At 44.9% G+C, this 22,724-nt stretch overlaps 1 protein-coding gene across 1 annotated transcript; it reads left to right on the top strand.

The window, feature by feature from the left end:
- The first annotated feature begins 20,137 nt into the window (after positions 1–20,137).
- On the top strand, positions 20,138–21,816 carry MAGEF1 (MAGE family member F1). Its single transcript, XM_055408895.2, has one exon. The coding sequence runs from the start codon at positions 20,375–20,377 to the stop codon at positions 21,296–21,298; it is 924 nt and encodes a 307-aa protein (XP_055264870.2). The 5' UTR covers positions 20,138–20,374; the 3' UTR covers positions 21,299–21,816.
- Positions 21,817–22,724: the final 908 nt, after the last annotated feature.

A 22,724-nucleotide genomic window follows, 5' to 3' on the forward strand; every position in this document is an offset into this window, starting at 1 on the left:
GATGCATAGAAATCTTGGCTCTCAGTACCAGCCAATAGTGCGGGCTGTTGTTAATAAGAGCGTTAGCAACTAGGTGAATCCAGGAGTCGCACTGAAGGAATAAATGCCAAGACTCAGTGACTGAGTGTGGGAAATATTTTAGTTGACACCCGGGTGATTGTAAGGTGACTGAGTAGCATTTGTGGGTCCAAGTTCCCGTGCTGGGAAAGAAGGTTTGGACTAGGGTGGAGTGGGGAGGAGGCCAGTGCCAGCTGAAGAATTCTGAAGTCATGTCAAGCCAGGATTTATGGTTCAGTTTAGGGGGAAAAATACTTGAGTTCGGCCTCTGGGTTAAACATTACCACCTTTATTTTCTCTGAGATTCCCCCAGAGAGCAGGTGGAAGGCATCCCCCAGAGCCAGAGTCAGCACTGGACTCCCCTGGTCCTTGGTTCAGGTCAAATGGGAGAAGGATCCTGGACCAAAAGTGTAGTGTGGAACGAAATGGCTGCTCAGTGAACATCCTTCCTTCCACAGACTCAACAAGACCTCAATAAGCATATTATCTTTTTTTTTTCCTTTTAAGTGGCAGTCCTATTGTGAGTAAGGGGCTTACAGGACAAGGCCCCAGATAGAACAAAGAAAACACTCCCACCAACTCTCTTGCCAGAAATGAGCTGAAATTTTCGGAGAGGTGCGTGAGCCAAAATTCTCAGGGAGAAGTCCCAGAAGACTGTCCATCAGGTGAGAAAAATGTAGGCAAAATGTAACGTGTAAAATGATGAACCAGAAAATCACCCAGCCAGCCTGCACCCAGCTATGTCTTAATGAGGCAAACTCCAAAGAAGCTTTTCCTTTAATCTGGCATTTGAAACGAAATGCTGCTAAGAAGCCCCCCACCTCACCCACCCCACCCTTACATGTTGCCATGACGACCCAAGTTCTTAGGACTTGAAAGAACTACCTCAGCATTTCCCTCTAAAACAAAAGAAAATTATTCCAGGTTTCTGGGCAGAGAACTCCGAGGAATGGGCCCTGTTACTGGATAGCAGGTTCCTCAGAGTTGCCGAGTGATGAAATATGAGCCTACGGGGACCAGGGCCTTCAGAAAAGCAGGGAAGGAAACGGGGGATGACAGGAACCCAGGGCTCGCCCCAGCTTGTGGAGCCCATGCGCTGCCTCATTGCTGGCTCTCCCCCCTCAGCTGGGCCTCATTTGCCCCTGCAGTGAAGCGCTTTAAAAGGAAACACATCCTCTCTCCATATGGAAAGGGGCAAGTGTTGGAGGCGAGCAGGTCCTGGCTCAGGGAATCCCAGGCAGGCAGCAGAAGATGCCGTCTCGTGCTCTCCAGCTTGATTTGCTCACGGAATAGCCAAGGTGGGGCCAACCTGCTGCATGTCTAAAAAGCCCCTCCAAAGCCCCCCTTGAAAGCTTACAGTCCTGCTAATGAGGGCCAATCTAAGTCTTCTCCTGAATCCAGTAAGCAAAGCCCAGGAGGTGACAGCTGGACAGCCGACCTGCTCCCACGAAGTTCCCTCTTGTGCCAAAAACTGAGGCCTTGACATTTTCCTATCCAATTGCTGATCACATCTTGAGTCCACTTCCTAAAAAGTCCTCAAACCCATCTACCTCTTCCTCTCTCCATGGCTGTGTCTTGATTCAGGCCTCACCATCTCTAATCTGAAATGGTACTTCCAGGTCAGCTGCACGCCAGGGATAGAAGGGTTTACAGACACAATCTAAACTTGTCACCTCCTGCCTAAAATCCTCCAGTGCTCCTCCTGCCGTTAGGATAAGTTTTCAAATTCCTCAGGAAGATATGCAAGGTCTTTCATGATGGACAGCTCAGCCCAGTTTACTCCACATTCCAGCCATAAAGAACACAGTTCCCTCATCTACATGCTTTTCTGCACCTTCCCTTCCCTAACCCAGTGTGCTGGATAAGACCTGCTGGCCCCTCCAGATTCACTCTGCATCCTGCTCCGTGCCCCAGAGGCTGCCCTGTATGGATCCCATAAGCGAACTCCAGGGCCCTGTGGCTTCCGGTTGGGTTTGGCCAATGGGAAGCACCAGGAGCAACTGGAACACAGGAGCGAGTAAGCCCAGGGTAGCTACTCCCTCCCGGGACAGTCCTATGAGGCAGCCTGCTCCCAGAGGAGGGCCCTTCCTTCTATCGAGGCAGACTCATCTGCAGGACTTTTCTTCTGAGGTACAGAGACCCCCTCCCCATTTCTTCCGGCCTAGGGGCTGCTGCTAGCCTGCATTTCTGTGATATTTGATAATGTTCCTCCACCCCCTACCCACACTCTTGTAAATAACCCCTCTGTATGTAAACCCTCCTCAACTTAGTGTGCCATCATTCCCTGTTGGGACCCTGCCTAATAGAGTCATCCTTTGTCTTTGCTAAATTTCTGTGGAGACAACATCTCCTCCTGGAAGGCTTCCCTCTTCTTCCCAATCTGTGTCGGCTGCCCTGCCCCCTTGGGCTCCCAGATCCTCTGTATAGGCTACTGTTACAGCTCGTTCCATACTTTATTGCAAAAGCCAGCCCTCTGTGCATAACTACTAGAGCCCAGGAGCCGCAACTACTGGGCCCATGTGCCATAACTACTGAACCCTGCATGCCCTAGAGCCTGTGCTCTGCAGCAAGAGAAGACACTGCAGTGAGAAGCCTACACACCACAGAGAGTAGCCCAGCTCACCACAACTAGAGAAAGAGCTCTAGCAACAATGAAGACAGCACAGCCAAAAACAAACAAATAAATAATAGATAGAGATACATTCTAAGAAGCCAGTCCTCTGTCCTAAATCTGAGTCTCTGGAGGTTGGGGACCGTGCGTTACTGCTCATCCCTGCACCCCAGTATCTGGTACAAAGCTACCCCTCAGAAAACATTTGCTGAATGAAGGAAAGAAGCAGGAGCTCAGAGTAAGACCTGCCAAAGATACACAGGAAACACCATGCAGCATCTGTTTGTGGTACCCACTGAAGGAGCTGGCTTCTCCCAGGCCACCATCAATTAGATCACAGGCAAGGACTTGAAGAAAAGCTATTATTTAAAGAACACCCCACATCCAGGGCCTGAGGCCCACATCAGTGCGTATGGGGAAAGAAGGAGGGAGATGCTCCGGTTCCTGTTCAGCAGCTGTGCTTCCTGAGGAAAAAGAATGGCCAGCTTTTCTCAGCCCCAGGGAAACAATGGAAGTCTCCATCCCTGAGCTGGGAGTCCTGTGAACCTGGTGTGAACCACTGGGAGACTCACAGCAACTTCATTAAGTTCAGTATAGTCACTCAGTCGTGTTCGGCTTTTTGCAACCCCATGGACTGCAGCACGCCAGGCCTCCCTGTCCATCACCAGCTCCCAGAGTTTACTCAAATTCATGTCCATTGAGTCAGTGATGCCATCCAACCATCTCATCCTCTGTTGTCCCCTTCTCCTCCTGTCTTCAATCTTTCCCAGCATCAGGGTCTTTTCAAATGAGTCAGTTCCTTGCATCAGGTGGCCAAAGTATTGGAGTTTCAGCTTCAGCATCAATCCTTCCAATGAATATTCAGGCATGATTTCCTTTAGGATGGACAGGCTGGATCTCTTGCAGTCCAAAGGAATCTCAAGAGTTTCTCCAACACCACAGTTCAAAACACCAACTTACTGAAGTAAATTCCTAAAAATCCAGGGAGTGTTCCAAAGGACCTAGCACCACTCTACCAAATCATTCACTCATTCATTCAACAAAGTTCACTAGCGCTCTGCTCTGTGCAAAGCACTTTCCTTGGATTTGCTCTATTGAAATGTTATTCAAAAGGAAAAAGTCATTTTTTTTCTTTCAGTCTGAGTCTCTGGTGGGTCCTGTAAAAGACCTAGCGGGGCCAGAGGATGGGCTTCAGGTAGGAAGGCCCCAGGCACCTGGACAAATCATGAGAGATGGCCAGAACAGTGACCTGGCATCATAAATGGCCTCTAGAATCCTGGCTTCCCCTTTCCAGATATGTGACCTTGGGCAGAGCATCTCATGTTCCTGTGACTTAGTCTCCTCCTGTGCAAAATGGCATCATCACAGGACCTGGCTCATTCAGCTGTTGTGAAAATTAGGTAAAACAGAACATCGTCCAGGAGATTACCAAGAGCAGTGCATCCCAATTCTATCAGACTCAACGCTCCCTTTTTTAGCAAATATTTTGTAAGACCACTTTTACTATTCTGAAATGAAATTTATAGATAATATGACCTATCTATACACATAATTCTTTCCGTTCAGTCGCTCAGTCATGTCTGACTCTTTGTGACCCCATGAATCGCAGCACACCAGGCCTCCCTGTCCATCACCAACTCCCGGAGTTCACCCAAACTCATGTGCATCCAGGTATGACCTAAATCAAATCCCTTATGATTATACAGTGGAAGTGAGAAATAGATTTAAGGGACTAGATCTGATGGAGTGCCTGAAGAACTATGGACGGGGATTCGTGACATTGTACAGGAGGCAGTGATCAAGACTATCCCAATGGAAAAGAAAAACATAATTCTTTAAAGAATCAAATATACAACCCTAACCATAAGATAAAGAACTAAAAGAAAATAATTTAGAATAAAATAATATGCATTTTAATCTATATATGTTTGAGCATAACTATACAAGAAGATATAAGATAACTGTACCTACTTGCAATGAATATGTTTGAATTTAAGAGCAGTAAAACAATATTGACTGCAACATTATGGGTACTTCTTTAAATTTGATGTGCTGAAACAAGATTGAACAAATACTATATGTTCATACAGATACGAATGAATGCAGCTGAACAGAGGTGTGTTATTTTGGCACTCAAATACAGTGAAGATTTTGCTGTTCATATTGTGGTTCTGAAATGGTGAACAACTCCTGGGAAAGATAAAATACAGTATTCTCTTGATTTATATGATAATAGCATTCATGAAAAATTCAGTATGTATTAAAACTATGCAAAAAGTACTTTGTGTTTATATACAAAATGGAATTAGGTTCTAGGCTCAGACCAATATAAAGAGATTTTCCACCTGTGTGAATGTCAAGTGGGACATTCAAATGTCAAATGTCACATGAAGTGCAGGACAAATCACTGGATAAAACTGACTCAGGTAAGGCAAGAAGTTTGGCCCTCTCTGTCAGCAACCAGGGTAATATAAATACACCAGGTATTTCTAAAACGCCTCTAGGGGGCAGCACTGTCTCCATTGAGGATCAGTGGGCCAGGGTTTATGGGGTTACCCAACCCAGAAGGAATGCAGGATGATGGACATACAACCTCCAGGAACACAGACCAGACAGAAAGCATTAGGAAAATCTATCAGCATTTCACACTCAGACTCCAGTGATTTGTTCTGTCCTTCTATATTCTTGTTTTGGGCTTCCTAGGTGGTGCTACTGGTAAAGAACCCACCTGCCAATGCAAGCAGACGTAAGAGATTTGGGTTCGATCCCTGGGTTGGGGAGATCCCCTGGAGGAGGGCACTGCAACACACTCAAGTATTCTTGCATGGAGAATCCCATGGACAGAAGGGCCTGTCGGGCTACAGTCCATGGAGTCACAAAGAGTCAGACACAACTGAAGCAAGTAGGGTAAGGACATTTCCCCATGCACAGGGAATGAAGTCTCTCTTGAAGAGTATGAAGAAGGAAATCACCATATTAGGCAGAGCTACCTCACATAGACTTCCAGGTGGAGAAGAACCCTCAGCAGACTGATTGATCCTTGTATTTTTCTTCCAGAACAACTATTGGGATCTCTTTGAAAAGCACATCATCAGGGATGGGGGAGCCTGGTGGGCTGCCGTCTATGGGGTCGCACAGAGTCGGACACGACTGAAGCGACTTAGCAGCAGCAGCAGCAGCCCATCTATGGCTCCACTGTGAATCAACACCAGAAGATTTCACAATGCTGTCTCTCAACTGGACACATCTAAAGAAAAATCATCATCTTTGTGGATATAAACTGTACCTCTGGAAAAACCAGTCAAGTCATTGAGGTAAGCTGGTGTGTGCCCACCCTCTTCCTTGCTGTATGCAGCCTCAATGAATGACCATCAAACCTTACTTGAATCTGAGTTCTACTTCCCATAAAAAGGAGCAATCATTTCAATCATCCCAGGAAAAGGCAGTTCATGGGATAGGAAGCTGGAATTTAGAGGCTGACACCAGAGAGAAGAGAAACTCATCTGCTTCTTGGCTTCATTATTTTGGTGGATTCACCTGAACTCTCAAGGGGGCAGCTGGACAGGCTTTCTGGGACTGCTGTGATGGTTTTGACTACACAGAGGCAGCCCCACACTAGGATAAGTGGGCCCTGAGCCCTCATGATCAAGTCATATCTTGCAAATGAGATTATATGAAGTCATGTTATTCTTCTCTGTTTATTTTTCTTGTCATCCCCAACCTGCCGTAAAGGCTGGTCTGAAGGATCCTGAGTTGTCTCAGTGTATGTATGTGTGTGTGCTGGAGGGTGGGGCCACTGAGTAGTGTTGGTGATGAGTGAGAAATCCCAAGGGAAAACTCCAGTCATCTCTCTCCACAGTCTCCCTTCATTGGTAAGCTTGGAGGAGTTTTCATTCATTAGTAAAGGCCGTAACTTTCCCCCCCAGAATCTAGTGGAACAGGGAGGCCCTAGTCACAGATGAACTAGGTGAGACGCCAAGAAGAGAGCCCAAGACCATGTGCCCACAGTCAGGTTATCAGAACTCGAGAGTAAGAAGAAGGCTGATCTAGAAGCAAAGACTTATAATGCTGGGACCCATTCTGTTGGGTGTATCTATTTTTCCAGGTAACAAAGTTGGCCCACCAATCATCGGTGGGAGTGAGTCTACCTTTCCGAGAGAGTGGCTCCATCCACGGATAGAAAGGATTCACCAAAGCTGGGAACCAAGCATGGCCTGATATGTATCACCGACATGTGTTTTGGGGGACAGAGAAGGAGCCAAGAGAACAAGAGAATACACGAATAAACAAAACAGAAATAACTACAGCTATTTTCTCAAGACTTGCTTCTCATTACCTCTCATACGCCTCAGGAGAGCCCCCAGGGGCACCGTTTCCAAATGTCCTGAGGTATGTGACCTCCAGAGTGACAGAGGCCTGGGAACTGGAGCTGCTCTCTCCAGCAAGCCCACAGCCTCCAGAATCTCCCTGACATCTCTGCCATCTGGCCTTCTGTTCTGTAGAGCAACCCCCACAACTTGAGGCACGTTTTGGGAGCAAACCAGAGAAGGAGACCACTGAGTGTGAATACAGGTCTCACAAAGCCAGTGCACTCAACCAGTGGTTCCCAGCCCTGCATGCACATTAGAATCACCTGTGGAGCTTCATCACACACCTAGGGTTGGATCCCACTGCCAGAGAATCTGACTTAATTGGTCTGGGGTAGGGCCCAGGCGTGGATATGCTTTAAAATCTCCCCAGGTGATTCTAATGTGCAGCCAGCATTGAGACCCACTATATTATATACAACAGGAGAGGCCCTCAGGCCTTCACTCAGATTCCAGTTACTCTTAATTTATATAGGCTTCTAACAATCCAGTTGTCTGGTTTCCTAGCTGGCATATGATTAAAAACTGCATATGTAGAAGGGGAGAGAAAGGCTGCTAATGAAAAGACACTAAAACCAGCAAGACGTAACAAATGAGCGTCTGAGCACAAGTGTAAAGATAGAAAGCCTATAAAAAGCAGACACAGCACTCAACCCCTCCCCTCCCCAGCACGTCCTATTTACAGTAAGGGCCTGAGGCGATCACTAGGTGAAGGAGGGAGGTAGGAGGAGGGCAGGCTTCAGTCCGGGGAAGTATTACTACCCCATTTTATGGATGAAGAAACCAAGACTCAAGGAGGATCACAGATGGGCTCGCTCAAAGTTGCACAAGCCCTGAGATGCAGTGCTGGGATTTGAAGATCAAATGTGGGTCAGTGCTTAAAAGCCCACATATGTTGAAAGTGCCATATCTGCCCGTTTAGTGTGACTGATATTTCTGATGACCCTCAGTATCCAGCTATTCAAGACGTTCATTCTAGGAATAGTTATACGCACACACACTCACAAATATATGCTTAACAGTGATGAAAGAACAGGGTATCCATTTGGGAAATAAATAAATAATACAAGTTCTTTCCCAGCTCACACCATTCATCAAAATGAATACCAGATGGATAAAGATGGAAATGAAACCATAAAGGTACTAGAAGAAAATATAAGTGGATATTTTATAATCTTACAATGGAGAAGGACTTTCTAAACATGTCAACAAAAGCAGAAACCATAGAGGAAAAGATTGATAGATTTGACTACATTAAAAATTAAAAACTTCTGTACATCAAAAACTACCATAAATTGAAAAAATATTCAACCTCGCTAGTATTCAAAGAAAGGCAAATTAAAACAGCAATGAGAGGTCTTTTTTTTTTCCTGATCAGATTGGCAATGATTAAAAAGAATGATAATACAGAGAGTTGGTGAGGGTGAGGGGAAATCAGCGCTCATACACTGTTGGAGGGAGCATAGAGTGGTACAGTCTTTCTGGAAGGCATTAGGGCAGTATGTAGGAAAAAAGCTGAAGAAGACACGTAACTTTTGACCCAGTAATTGTATGTATGAAAGTTTACCCAAAGGAAAGAATGGATCTACTACATACACATGCACACATAAAATGTGTATAAGGATTTTATTCACTGAGGCACTCTTTGGAATGTTGAAAATTGGAAGCAACCTAGCTGTTTAACAAAATGAATTAGTCAAATAAATTATGCTATGTACATAAAACATAATATTTTGTGGCTGCCAAAAATGATGTTGTATAGACACACAGGCCAGTGGAATAGAATAAAGCCCAGAAACAGATTCAAATATTTATGAGAATTAGGTATATGATAAATACCAAGTCAGTGAGGGAAAGATAAGATTTTTAATAAATGGTGTTTGACTAACTGGAAAAAGATAGATGCTAGAGTAGCATTTCACATAGTATACCAGGATAAGAGTCAGTTGGATCAAAGGTTTAAAGGCACAAAATAAAACCATAAAATCACCAGAAGAAGAAAAGAATTCCTTTATAATCTTGGAGTAATGAAGGCCTTTCTAATTGATTCAATAATTCAGAAGTCATAAAATAAAAGACTGATAAATACATCTATATAAAAATCTTTTTAAAAAGTCTTCATGGCAAAAGCACCAAAAGTAAAAGCAAAAAAAAAAAAGACTAACTGGAAAAAAACTGCAACCTATTTCACAAAGGGTAAATCACTCTCACATAATTTGTTTCTAGATATCAAGGAGATCAATAGCCCAAGAGAAAAAAAATGCCCTTTTTCAGAAAAAAGAAATACAGATCGCTTTAAAGAATATATAAAAGAATGTTCAATTTCATTATTAAAATGAATGCAAATTATAGTTGCAATGACTTTTCACCTATTAGATTTATACGTATCCAAAATACACTTAATTGGGGGAAGTTTTAGGGAAATAGGCACCCTTATACATTGCTGGTAGGAACAGAAAATGATGCACCCCTGTAAAGGGCAATATGGCATTTTCTATTAATGTTGCTAATGTATTTACCCGTTGACTCAACAATCTCACTCTGAATTTTTCCTGCAAATATATTTGGACACATACAGAAATGATATATGTATGTATTATAACATTACTTGTAATAGTAAAAGATTGGAAATAACCCAAATGTCTGATTATATGGAACTGGTTAGATATTATTGTCTATCTACCCCATAAAATGCCAGGAACTATATACTGATATGAAAAAGTCTCCACTGCTTACTATTAAGTTTCTATTTTAAAGCACAGTACCTAATAACTACATAATGTGCTAACTTCTTTGTAAGAAAGGGCAAGGTATATATAATGGCATTTGCTTGTATTTTCAAAAAAGGGGCACTGTAACTATTAAAAGTGGGACCTACAGAAGGGAAATCAGGAAACCAGGTGAAGAGGGACAAGAGTGCAGGCAAAAATTCTCAATTATACTTTTCAATACCATTGTGATTTTTGAACTGTGTGAAAGTATTGTCTATTTTAAAAGAAAACTAACAATACATAATTGTGCAGATTCACTTGTGTTGACATGAAAAAATTTTCAAATTGGACTTAGTGCATAAATTAGAAATGCATACAGAATAATCTCAATTTTGTCTTTCAAAAATCATGTATCTATAAGGTTGTATTCTTATATAATGATTTCCATAATCTTGGGAAACAGGAAAGCTTTAGCCATAAACAAGTTCATCACATTGTATTTAATTTTAAAAATTCTGCAAACAGCCTAAAATGTAACAACAGGCATTAAAGGTGGTACTGGATCTGTCAATAGTTTCAATTAGAAATAATTACATTATAGAAAAACGTTTATTACTGTGCAAGATTAACAGTATGTCAAAAAGTATATACAGTGTGTATATAAAGCAGCATATACAATATAACTCTGTTTAATAGGAAAAAAATACATGTTTAGAAAAACTGGCAGAAGATACATGCCAGGGTATTTGTTAATTGTAGTTATCCCTGCAGGTGGAATTATAGGTGTTTTTTTTTTGTTGTTGTTTTCTTTTAAATGGTCAAGATTGTCACACTGTTCCATAATAAACAATGCCTTCTAAAATGAGAAGAAAAAATAAAGCACTAAGGAATTTTTAATGCTTTTCAAATAAATAATGCTTCAAGAGTTAAATTCTAAACTACCTTAAAAAGTCACCTACCTGAAAGGAGAGTCTGGCTAAGTAAGGTGGGCTACCTTCATCTCCTGATGGTACGTCTTGGTCCGAGGCTGAGATCCTTATTCTGTCCTTCCTCCCTTTGAGTCTTTCCTGACTACAGGGTGTCGGCCACCATGGTGGGACCAACAGCACTGCCCACCAGCATAGGACAGCAAGACACTGCAACACCACAAGACCCACCTTTCCTCACTCCCACCCCAGAGAATCACTGGTCCAACCACTTGCCTTCTGGTACCTTTCAGCAGCTGAGCTAATAAACCTGCTGGGCTAGAAGGTGGCAGGTGGGCAGTGTTGTGGGCGACATGGCCGGGCAGGAAGATTCTCTGTGAAAGGAAGGCATGGCTTTCAGGTGGGGCATCTCTCAGGCAGATGCCCTCCAAAGAGGCTTGGGGGGAAAGAGGAGGGGCCTGAGGCCCAGGCAGCCCCCTAGGCCCTTCATGTTTCCTGAGAGTTTACTACAACCATCTTTCACCTGGTCTCCTGCTCTGTCCCTACCTTGTCCAACCTGACTTCCAAGCCCCTGCCACTCTTACTGAAATATACCTAATTATTTTATGCCTGGGATCAAAACATTTTATCTGAAATCAGCACTTCTCAAACTTTCCCGCTAAAATACACCAACAGCAGACAAAAGGAATGCCTTTGGTTGCCCCAGGGGACCTCACAGCCTGAAGCTCCTGCCAGCACACCCAAGCTCTCTTTGAAGTCTTCTGTTTTCTCTTAAAAATTCATGAGAATTTTGCATACTATTCCATGATATATCTGAACTTCTCTTAATATGAAGATGTTTAAAATTACTCACCTCGAGGAAAACTGATGTTCCTGAAAGAAATATTGTGTTTATCCAAAGGCTCAAATATCCTCCTTGGAGAAGTACCTATAGCATAAAATCCAAACTTCTGACAGGCGAGGCTCTATAAAATTTGGCCCCCACAAACCCTCCTTCCTCCTGCTATCCTGTGCACACTGTCCAATCACTGGGCCCCCGGGACTCCTGCCATGTCCTGATTTGCCAGGTTCTTGCCGGTCCCTGCATTTCTGCTCAGGCTCTTCCTTCCTGTGGACCCCACTCTCTACCTGCTGACAACCCACCATCCCTAAAAGCCTTCAGAGAGATTAAATGCCACTTTCCACATTACATCTCCTCTGATGGTTCTGACAGATGCGAAAGCAGCCTGTGCTTTGGGATCAGAAAGCTGGTGTTTAAGTCCTGACTCCCAACTCTTAACACTGGACAAATTATCTAACTTCTGATTTGTAAAATAGGGAACAACTGTGCTTCTCTCACAGGACTGTTCTAGGGAGTTAACGAAAATTCAAGCAACAGTGTTGTGCCCGGCCTGCACTCCCCTACACTCCTCCAAAACTCCTAGAGCTGTCTTTACACCATTCACAGAAAGAGCAGGTGTTAACACATGCATGATTTTTCATAATGGATTATTTTCCCCCAATAGATTGGTGGTTCCCAACGTCCCGAAGAAGTTTCTTGTTTTACCCCCATGACCCCATGGCTTGAAAGACTTTGGTTATTAAATCAAACATATTTATGGAAGAGTACCTGCTTTTCTAAGTTCTCTATCCCATGAAGCTTTCTGAACACTGAGAATTGTTCCCAGCCTCCCCTCTCCTGCCACACTTGAGGGGCTCTGAGCAGGCAGCCACCCACAGAGACCATAAACACCTCAAGACTGCAGCTCCGGCTCCACACTTCCCACAGCACCTTACTCAGCGCCTTGCTCTAAGAACACACCTAGTAACTGCTTGTGGCATAAACAGAAAGTTCCACCCAGATGACAGTGGGGGAGTCCTGTCTAAATGAGCCGGGTCGGTGTGCAGAAAGGGGGCATTGTTACGGGAGGCAGGCAGTGCTGGAGGCCACCCTTTTCCCCCGACCCACCCCAAGCAGTAGGCACCCCCATTTCTACCAGCTGGCCTCCAGCTTCAGTGTGTGAGCCGATTAAAAAGCGCCCTCTCTTCAGTGTCTGGAAACTCCTGCAAGGAAAGTTTGCTGCCCCAAGTTGGCTTTTGACTAGAGTCTTAATAAGAGGCCTCAGCAGGCTGTGGCTGGAGAGACAATGTCACTTAGAGGAGCAGCTTGAAGCGGCAGTTAGGAGAAGAATTATTTTAATGAATACATTTCCTTTCAATTGTATGGGAATATCAAGATCCCATTAGAATAGGGAAGCAATTAGAACTAATAAAGATGAATGCACAGTGCTCAGTGCGTGCAGAATAACAAGCAGCCCACAAAAGCACTCGGAGAGCCCACACTAATCCCAGTGCACTGGTAGCCAGCGGAGGGGAAACGGCTCTGTGCAGCTGCTCAAAGGCCCTGAGTCCCGCGCATTCTGGTCACGGCCAGCAAATGGCGTGAGCTGGGCCTTGGAGTTGGGGGTGGATGGGCCCCCGCCCTGGCCCTGGGGGACAGAGATGGGCTGTTGGCAGCCCCTTGGCGACGGCCATTCAGAACAGGGCCCTGGCTCCCGGCCAGCCTCGCGCCTGCCCCTCGCACTGGGCCTCATTGTGTCCAGGTGGCAAATGCCTGCTCGCCAACTCTCCTTCGAGGTTTAGAGAGCGGGTGGGACAGTGGAGGAGGGAGGGAAAAGGGGGCCCTGTGCCCCTGCATCTCTCTTCTCCCCTCCGCCGGCCAGGGTCTGTTCCTCCTCTGGGTTGGGTGTTATGTTACAGACGCCAGTGGGTCACAGGCAGCCAAACACAGGAGTACTGTTGCTTACACAATTGCTCTTCAAACGGTAACAAACAATTTTCATTACCCAAGTCAGATCGAATCATCTGCCTGGCCATCCTGCTTCAATACCAGCCACACATACAGGACCCAGGGCTTTACATTCTGCCCGCTCTGCTGTGACAGAACTGGGCTTCATTCTGCCCCTGGCCCAGGGATGTGGGACAAAGCTCTTCCTCTGATCCCTTCTTTGAGCTGGATCAGCTGCACGGCTGTCCAAACTGTCAGGAGAAATAGAGAAGACATAAGCACCTATGCAGTTTGGGGCTCACTCAGATTGGGGGTGAGACACTGCTCAGAATCTGTGTGAAGAAGGAGAGGACTCTACTGACAAATTTAGAAGGAATCCAACAAGATAACTCTGGCTTCCCACCAAAGCAGTCACTAGCCTTAGATGGAGTGTCAGGACTTGACATTTCTTTATTTAATCTTTTTTGGCCAGACAGTTTTTTCAACCAGGAATGCGTAAGCTCATTCCAAAATGTCTGCATGAGAGGCCAGTCACACTTATTACTGAGTTTTCAACCACGTCTCTTAAAGAAAAAAAAAAAACAAACCTGTAACTTTTTTGTTTCTAGTGGTAGAGCATTTTAAAAGTATGTTTACATTTATAACCTTATTTGAACCTCAAAATAACTGTGGGAACTGGCAAAGGCTAAGGTTGTCAGGCCTAAAAATGAGAAAACAGTGGTCCAGAGAGGTTAAGTATGCTGTGCAAGAATAAATGAATGGGCTGGGACACCAGAAGTCAGGTTTTCTGATCCGGTTCAGTGCTTTGTTCTAGAACACACCTTTTCTACACCCACAGAGTGCCAGACATTTCCAGGATAATTCATCCTGCCGGTCTGCTTTTCCAGTATGACTCCCTTACCCCTTTCCACACACGAAACTGTGTTAAGCACTGTAGGCTTTCAAACACTGTAGTCTAGGCTACAAAGAATTATCCTTCAGGAAGCTTTTAATCCAACAGTTATCAAAGTTTTGTTTTGCGGCCCTCCATCCCCAACCCCATCAAAGAAGGAGAAATATACATTTCCTCCCTTTTAACAGCTGAAGTAGGAAGGGCTGTTTTAAAAGTCTATCTGGCCTTGGCTTCCCTGGGGGTCCAGTGGTTAAGAATCTGCCTTGTAAGGGGCACTGGTTTGATCCCTGGTATGGGAAGATCCCACACGCTGTAGAGCAACTAAGCCCATGTGTCACAACTACTGAGCCCCGCATTGCAACTGCTGAAACCCATGATCAACAAGAGAAACCACTGCAATGAGAAGCCCACACAGGACAACAAAGAGTAGCCCCCACTCACTGCAATGAAAGGAAGCCCGCACACAGCAATGAAGACCCACCGCACACAAAAAATAAATAAACAAGTATTTGGGGGAAAAATAGCCTGCCGATCCAGTATGAGGTCAGCACAATCAAAACTGACAACTGATTGTCTAGGCCCCTTTCAGTAAAAAACATTGTAGCATCCAGGGGTTGTTAAGTGGCAAAGCAAAGACATTCAACTTTCATATCCCTCATCACCTCCTATACCTAAAGGTATGTTCATTTAAAGAATGTTTTTACATGCTGACTATAGTTAATAATACTGTACTGCATATTTGAAACTTGTTAAGAGAATAGATCTTAAAAGTTCTCATCACAAGAAAAAAAATCTTGTAACCATGTATGGTCCCTAGACTTACTGTGGTTATCATTCCACAGTATATATGAACATTGAGTCATTGTGTTGTACACCTGAAACTAACGCTATCAATTAAATCGATTAAATTCAATTTTAAAACCTTATTTTTATAATTTTAAGGTATAATTTATACACCAAGAGATACATAGATATTAAGGGCAGAGTTTAATAAGTTTTGACAAATGTGTTATCTACACCCAAACCAAGATTCAGAATATTTCCATCACCCCCAGAAAGTTCATGCCTATCCCATTCCAGTCAACCCCACTCCAGGCCTCCACCATTCTCATTTCTGTCACCAAAGATTAGCTGAACCCATCTTGAACATCAGATTTACTGGAATCATACTGTGTATCTTTTGTGTCTTTCTTCTTTTACTCAATGTCAACCAGACTCATCCATGTTGTTTCAGTAATTTATTTTTTTTTAATAAGTAGGATTATATTATTGATTCAGTTTTCAAAACCCAGTCATATTACTACTAATTTGCCCCTCAAAATTCTTTCCATTCAATGTATCTCCTGCATGCTCCTTTGCATGTAACTACCTCCTCTAACTCTCCTTGGCAAAGCTTGAAGTGAGAAAGATACGTAAGTAGAATATTTTGTCTCCAAGGATAGCATTTCAGGTAGGAGTGATTCTACCCTCAGGAGAAACTGACAACCAGGCAGTCCAGCATTGTGGTCATGAGTACAGACTTCAGAACAGACAGATCGAGGTTCTCATTTCTAGTCTAGCACTTAGCAGATGGGTGGCTGGGGACAGGTGATTTAACCTCTCAGTGACTCTCTTCCCATTTGCAAAATGAGGATAATAATACCTTCCTAATACGGATTTGTGAGGACTAAATTATATTGTACATAAAATGTCTGGCATAATAGAAACTAATAATAGCCTCAAGTTAGACTATAATAAACATCCTCCTTCTTCATTCACATACTTTCAGCTTTTCTAAGTCATAAGGTATAAATGGGTTTTATACTTTATATTTTCAGACTCTTTTAAAAATAGAGTTCATGATTACATCTAGAAATCTCTGTCAGATATTTACTTAAAAGAAGTGCTATTTCCTCTGGAAAAAAAAGCAAAGCCTTTCATCATTTATTCAATGACAAGTACATACTGAGTTCTGATGCTGAGGGGCTCTTCGTAAGAGTTAAGGACACAGACCTAGCTTTCAGGATATTTGGTTTTGGAGGGGAATAAGATAAGCACAAAAATAACTATAATACAAAGCAGAGTATGGTCAATAATAATAATAGTAATTAACATCTACGGACAAAGCTAGTGGAGGTGATGGAATTCCAGTTGAGCTATTTCAAACCCTAAAAGATGATACTGTGAAAGTGCTGCACTCAATATGACAGCAAATTTGGAAAATTCAGCAGTGGCCACAGGACTGGAAAAGGTCAGTTTTCATTCCAATCCCAAAGAAAGGTAATGCCAAAGAATGCTCAAACTACCACACAATTGCACTCATCTCACACACTAGTAATGATCAAAATTCTCCAAGCCAGGCTGCAGCAATACGTGAACTGTGAAATTCCATATGTTCAAGCTGGTTTTACAAAAGGCAGAGGAACCAGAGATCAAATTGCCAACATCTGCTGGATCATCGAAAAAGCAAGAGAGTTCCAGAAAAACATCTATTTCTGGTTTATTGACTATGCCAAAGCCTTTGACTATATCAGTTCAGTTCAGTTCAGTTCAGTCGCTCAGTCGTGTTCGACTCTTTGCGACCCCATGAATCACAGCACGCCCGGCCTCCCAGTCCATCACCAACTCCCGGAGTTCACTCAAACTCATGTCCATCGAGTCGGTGATGCCATCCAGCTATCTCATTCTCTGTCGTCCCCGTCTCCTCCCACCCCCAATCCCTCCTAGCATCAGACTCTTTTCCAGTGAGTGAACTTGTCGCATTGAGGTGGCCAAAGTATTGGAGTTTCAGCTTTAGCATCAGTCCTTCCAATGAACACCCAGGATTGATCTCCTTTAGAATGGACTGGTTGGATCTCCTTGCAGTCCAAGGGACTCTCAAGAGTCTTCTCCAGAACCACAGTTCAAAAGCATCAATTCTTCGGTGATCAGCTTTCTTCACAGTCCAACTCTCACATCCATACATGACCACGGCAAAAACCATAGCCTTGACTAGATGGACCTTTGTTGGCAAAGTAATGTCTCTGCTTTTTAATATGCTATCTAGGTTGGTCATAGATCACAATAAACTGTGGAAAATTCTGAAAGAGATGGGAATACCAGACCACCTGACCTCCCTCTTGAGAAACCTGTATACAGGTCAGGAAGCAACAGTTAGAATTGGACGTGGAACAACAGACTGGTTCCAAATAGGAAAAGGAGTACGTCAAGGCTGTATATTGTCACCCTGCTTATTTAACTTATATGCAGAGTACATCATGAGAAATGCTGGTCTGGAGGAAGCACAAACTGGAATCAAGATTGCCTGGAGAAATATCAATAATCTCAGATATGCAGATGACACCACCCTTATGGCAGAAAGTGAAGAGGAACTAAAAAGTCTCTTGATGAAAGTGAAAGAGGAGAGTGAAAAAGTTGGCTTAAAACTCAACATTCAGAAAATTAAGATCATGGCATCCGGTCCCATCACTTCATGGGAAATAGATGGGGAAACAGTGGAAACAGTGTCAGGCTTTATTTTTTGGGGCTCCAAAATCACTGCGGATGGTGATTGCAGCCATTAAATTAAAAGACGCTTGCTCATTGGAAGGAAAGTCATGACCAACCTAGACAGCACATTAAAAAGCAGAGACATTACTTTGCCAACAAAGGTCCGACTAGTCGAGGCTATGGTTTTTCCAGTAGTCATGTATGGATGTGAGATCTGGACTATAAAGAAAGCTGAACGCCAAAGAATTGATGCTTTTGAACTGTGGTGTTGGAGAAGACTCTTGAGAGTTCCCTGGACTGCAAGGAGATCCAACCAGTCCATCCTAAATGAGATCAGTCCTGGGTGTTCATTGGAGGGACTGATGTTGAAGCTGAAACTCAAATATTTTGGCCACCTGATATGGAGAGCTGACTCATTAGAAAAGACCCTGATGCTGGGAAAGATTGAGAGCTGGAGGAGAAGGGAACGATAGCAGATGAGATGGTTGGATGGCATCACTGACACAATGAACATAGGTTTGGGTGGACTCCGGGAGTTGGTGATGGACAGGGAGGCCTGGCGTGCTGCTGTTCATGGGGTCGCAGAGTCGGACATGACTGAGCAACTGAACTGAACTGAATATAGTGGTTAAGAGCATGGTCTCTGGAGTCATACTATATGATTGAAATAGTGGCTCAGTCATGTGATGTTAGGGAAATTACTTAACCTCTTTGTGTGTTATTCACTTGTAAAATGAGAATAATAATAGCACTTATCTAGCAAGGCTGTTAGAAGAAGTAGGTGAGTTAATACATGTAAAAAATTAGTACATTAAAAAATATGCAATATAATAGCTAACACTCATTGAGGGCTTCCCTGTTGGCTCAGTAGTAAAGAATCCATCTGCCAAGGCAGGAGACGCGGGTTTGATCCCTGGGTCAGGAAGATCCCCTGGATAAGGAAATGGCAACCCACTCCAGTATTCTTGCCTGGGAAATCTCATGGACAGAGAAGCCTGGTGGGCTACAGTCCATGGGGTTGCAAAAGAGTCAGACGCAACTTAGCGACTAAACAACAACAACAAAAACCCACTTATTGAACACTATGTGTCAAGCACTGCGTTAAATGGTTTCTATGCATTTCTTCACATTATCTCCACAGTGTTGTCTCTACTATTATGCCCATTTTACTCACAAGGCAAATGAGGGGCAGGAAGTTTAGGTAATGTTCCCAAGATTACATAGCTAGTAAATAGCAAATCCCATAGAAAAGACATATCCATATATGGGGACAGTGATAAAAGTACTTACCTTGAGAATTAAACAAATTAATATTTGAATGATGGTTAGAACAGAGACTAGAGCACAATAAGGCCTATGTTAAACACAAATTGCTATAGTGATTCTGAAATGGCAGGAAATAACTAAGGAAGGCTTGAAAGGAGAGAGAGAAGTGAAGCGAGAGGAGGAAAGGGGAGGAAAGGAGAGAAGAGGGAGAGACAGGAGGGGAGGAGAGAGGAGGAAGAGGTAGAGGAAGAAGAGGGAGGAGGAGCTGGAGAGAGAAAGCAGGGAGGGAGACAGACTGGTGAAGGTCAGAGTAGAGCAGGCAAAAAGAAATAAATAATGGGAGTAATTAAGTTTGACTAGGTTAAAAACAACCCCCCTCCCCTTTCCTCCAGTTAGCTACTATTTCTGCCAGCTGTACCTCGACATATCTTTTATCATCTTCTTTGACTCCTGTAGAATCTGCTATCCTTACCCTCTCGTCATCCATTTTACAATATTTATGGAGTGCCTCTATGTGCCGGGCACTGTTCTTGGCCCTAGGGATATGCCAATGAGCAAGACAGCCCACATCTCAGTTCCTATTCTGCACTATAATAATACCAATACTCCAAGTTGGATTCCCAGCTTTTGGTCAGCCCTTCTCCAATCCATACTCCACAGGGTCACCAGAGAGACTAGATGATACAGATCCGGTCCGGACACTCCCTTGTTTAAATAGATTTCAATCTCCCGAGCATCGTGTTCAAGGCCTGTCGCGAACTGTCCCGCACAGCCTGATATGCCAGGCAGACCGCACTCATGACACAGTAAATCAGTCAAAATCTTAGACAGGCGCACTCAGAAATAAGCACCTGCTGAAGGGACGTGACTAGAACTCCATCCCTATTTCATCCTTCTACACTGAAACCTTAGGATAGCCAGGCTGCTCCCGCCTCCAGCCTGCCAGACTGAAACTCAGCCCTGACTCCTCCACAGCCCGGGCATCCTGAGAAGCCTGCGAGCGCTCCCAGCCCCGCGGGGGCCGGAAGGGGACGGGCTTCGCGCGGGCTCGGGCCGCCATCTCGGCTGCGCGGGCCGGAAGGAGCCGGCGAGTCGGCCCGCGGGCGCGCGCGGAGGCTGCGCGGTGGCCGCGCCCGGCCGGCGTCCCGAGCCCTCTGCGGTGCAGCCCGGCAGCCGCGAATCGCGTGTCGTCTCTCCCAGCCCTCCTGCAGCCGCTCCGGCCGCTGTCCAGCCCCTCCACCCGGGTTTGTGCAGCGGCGCGCACACCCCGCGGCCCGCGTACGCGCTCTGCACCTGCCTACCCGAAAACATGTTGCAGGAGCCCGAGAGCGGGGCTCTCGCCATCCCTCAGGCGGAGAGGGAGATGGATGGCAGCCATGACGGTGAGACCCAGGCTCTGACCGCCTCGCCGGAGCCGGCCCCGGGCCCCCTCCTGCAGGAAAGCCCCCAGGAGGACCTTGGCGCTGTCAGGGAGGAGGGGGCTGCGGAACCCTCTCTCACCCCGAAAGGCGCGAGGGCTTTGGCAGCCAAAACCTTGGCCCGGCGTAGAGCCTGCCGCCGTCTGGATCGGACGGTAGCCGAGTTGGTGCAGTTTCTGCTGTTGAAGGACAGGAAGAAGAGCCCCATCACTCGCTCCGAGATGGTGAAATACGTTATCGGAGACTTAAAGGATCTGTTCCCTGAGATCATCGCAAGGGCCGCAGAGCATCTGCGGTATGTCTTCGGTTTCGAGCTGAAACAGCTTGACCGCAAGCACCACACTTACATCCTGATCAACAAACTAAAACCTATTGAGGATGAGGAGGAGGTTCTGAGAGGAGACGGCCCCAGGTTGGGTCTCTTAATGATGATCTTGGGCCTTATCTACATGAAAGGTAATAGCGCCAGAGAGGCACAGGTCTGGGCGATGCTGCGTCGGTTGGGGGTGCGTCCCTCAAAGTATCACTTCCTCTTTGGGTACCCGAAGAGGCTTATTATGGAAGATTTCGTGCAGCTGAGATACCTCAATTACAGGCGTGTGCCTCATACCAACCCACCGGAATGTGAATTCTCTTGGGGTCCCCGAAGCAACTTGGAAACCAGCAAGATGAAAGTCCTGGGGTTCGTGGCCAAGCTCCATAAGAAAGAACCCCAACACTGGCCAGTGCAGTACCGTGAGGCCCTGGCAGATGAGGCTAATAGGGCCAGAGCTGGGGCCAGTGTGAGGGCTAGGGCCAGCACCCACCCCTGGTGAGGGCCAGCTGTTGGTGGGGGTGGGGGGATATAAAAGCTACCGTCTGCGTCATAAGTAGACTCGGTGGGGAGAGGGTCTTTATTTCTGTAGCACTTGTGTTCGTGTAACTAAGATTTAGTTTTTGTATCTTGCTCAGTTTTGCTACGTTTAATATACTGTTAAATTGATGTTTATAAATGAAATTCGTCTACTTTTTCCCGTAGGATTTTGTTGTAGATTTTTGCTGGTTTTGTAAAATGAATTGGAAAACTTTACATTTTCTTCTGTGGTCTTGAACAAATTATGCAGCACCAAATGATGTATTTAAATAGTTTGAAGGAACTCAGCAGTATAATGACCTGGTACCAGGGGAAAAAAATAGCTGAATGGTATCTAGCTTTCTAACAGTTTTTGTCTATTGTATAAAGAAAAAAGACTGACATGTAACTCTCCTTAGTTATTATAATATCTGGTGGGGGGGTGGGGATGCAATAAATTAGAGGTATAACCTGGTACACATAATAAACATTTGTTAAGCATTTTTTGTGTGATGCACTGTTGGGGGTATTTGGGAATTAAAGGGCTTCCCAGGTGACTCAGGTTAAAGAATCTGCCTGCAATGCAGGAGACCCAGGTCCATCCCTGGATTGGGAAGATCCCCTGGAGAAGGGACTGGCAACCCACTTCAGTATTCTTACCTGGAGAATTCCATGGACAGAGGAAACTGGACAGCTACAGTCCATGAGATCGAAAAGAGTTGGACATGACTGAGCAACTGATACACACATACTGAGCAAGATAAAGGTCCTACTCTTCAGAGCTGGACAGTAAATAAATAAAGCAGAAATTACAGTGCAGTGAGTTGAAGGCTGGAGCGGGACACCCAGCCCCACTGGAGTGATTGGGTGAAGCTTGCCTGAAATTACCTTTAGTGGGACTTCAGTGTAGGGAAGGTGAAAAGACAGGGTGGGAGGAGACGGGGAGGGGGAGAGGGGGTGAGGAAAAGAAGTTGCAGTGAGGAGATGGTATTAAAAATGACTACTTAAGATGCTCTTTAGTTACATGGGATGACTTGATAGATAGCCGATCTGGCCCAGGGCCGTTTATTACAGTGCATACATGATGATGTCTGTTGGCATTTTGGTCTTCTCCATCTCCCTTCTCTCAGTCTTCATACATTTTCCTCTTCTACCAAAGCCCTCAGGGACCAAGCACTATAACAATTCTGGAACAGTATGTAGGGTGGAGGGTACGTGTGACGTCCACTACTGCCAAGAAGTCTTCACGATCTCTCCCTTGGCACCAGAAAGCCCAGCACCTTCATTCATGTTTCTGCTTGCTGCTTTCCACTTGCTATCTCCCTTTAGGAGAACTGTGGACATCTTTCCATTCTTAATACCCATGAAGAGTCATCAACAAAAGCAGCTCAAGCCTCTGCAGTGCCTAC

This window comes from Moschus berezovskii, chromosome 1, assembly GCF_049115385.1.
Source record: "Moschus berezovskii isolate FMDL1 chromosome 1, NW_MosBer_1.0, whole genome shotgun sequence".
NCBI lineage: Eukaryota > Metazoa > Chordata > Mammalia > Artiodactyla > Moschidae > Moschus > Moschus berezovskii.

Excerpts from the sequence above, each read along its gene's own strand:
- MAGEF1 (XM_055408895.2), top strand. The coding sequence starts at position 20,375 with ATGTTGCAGGAGCCCGAGAGCGGGGCTCTCGCCATCCCTCAGGCGGAG.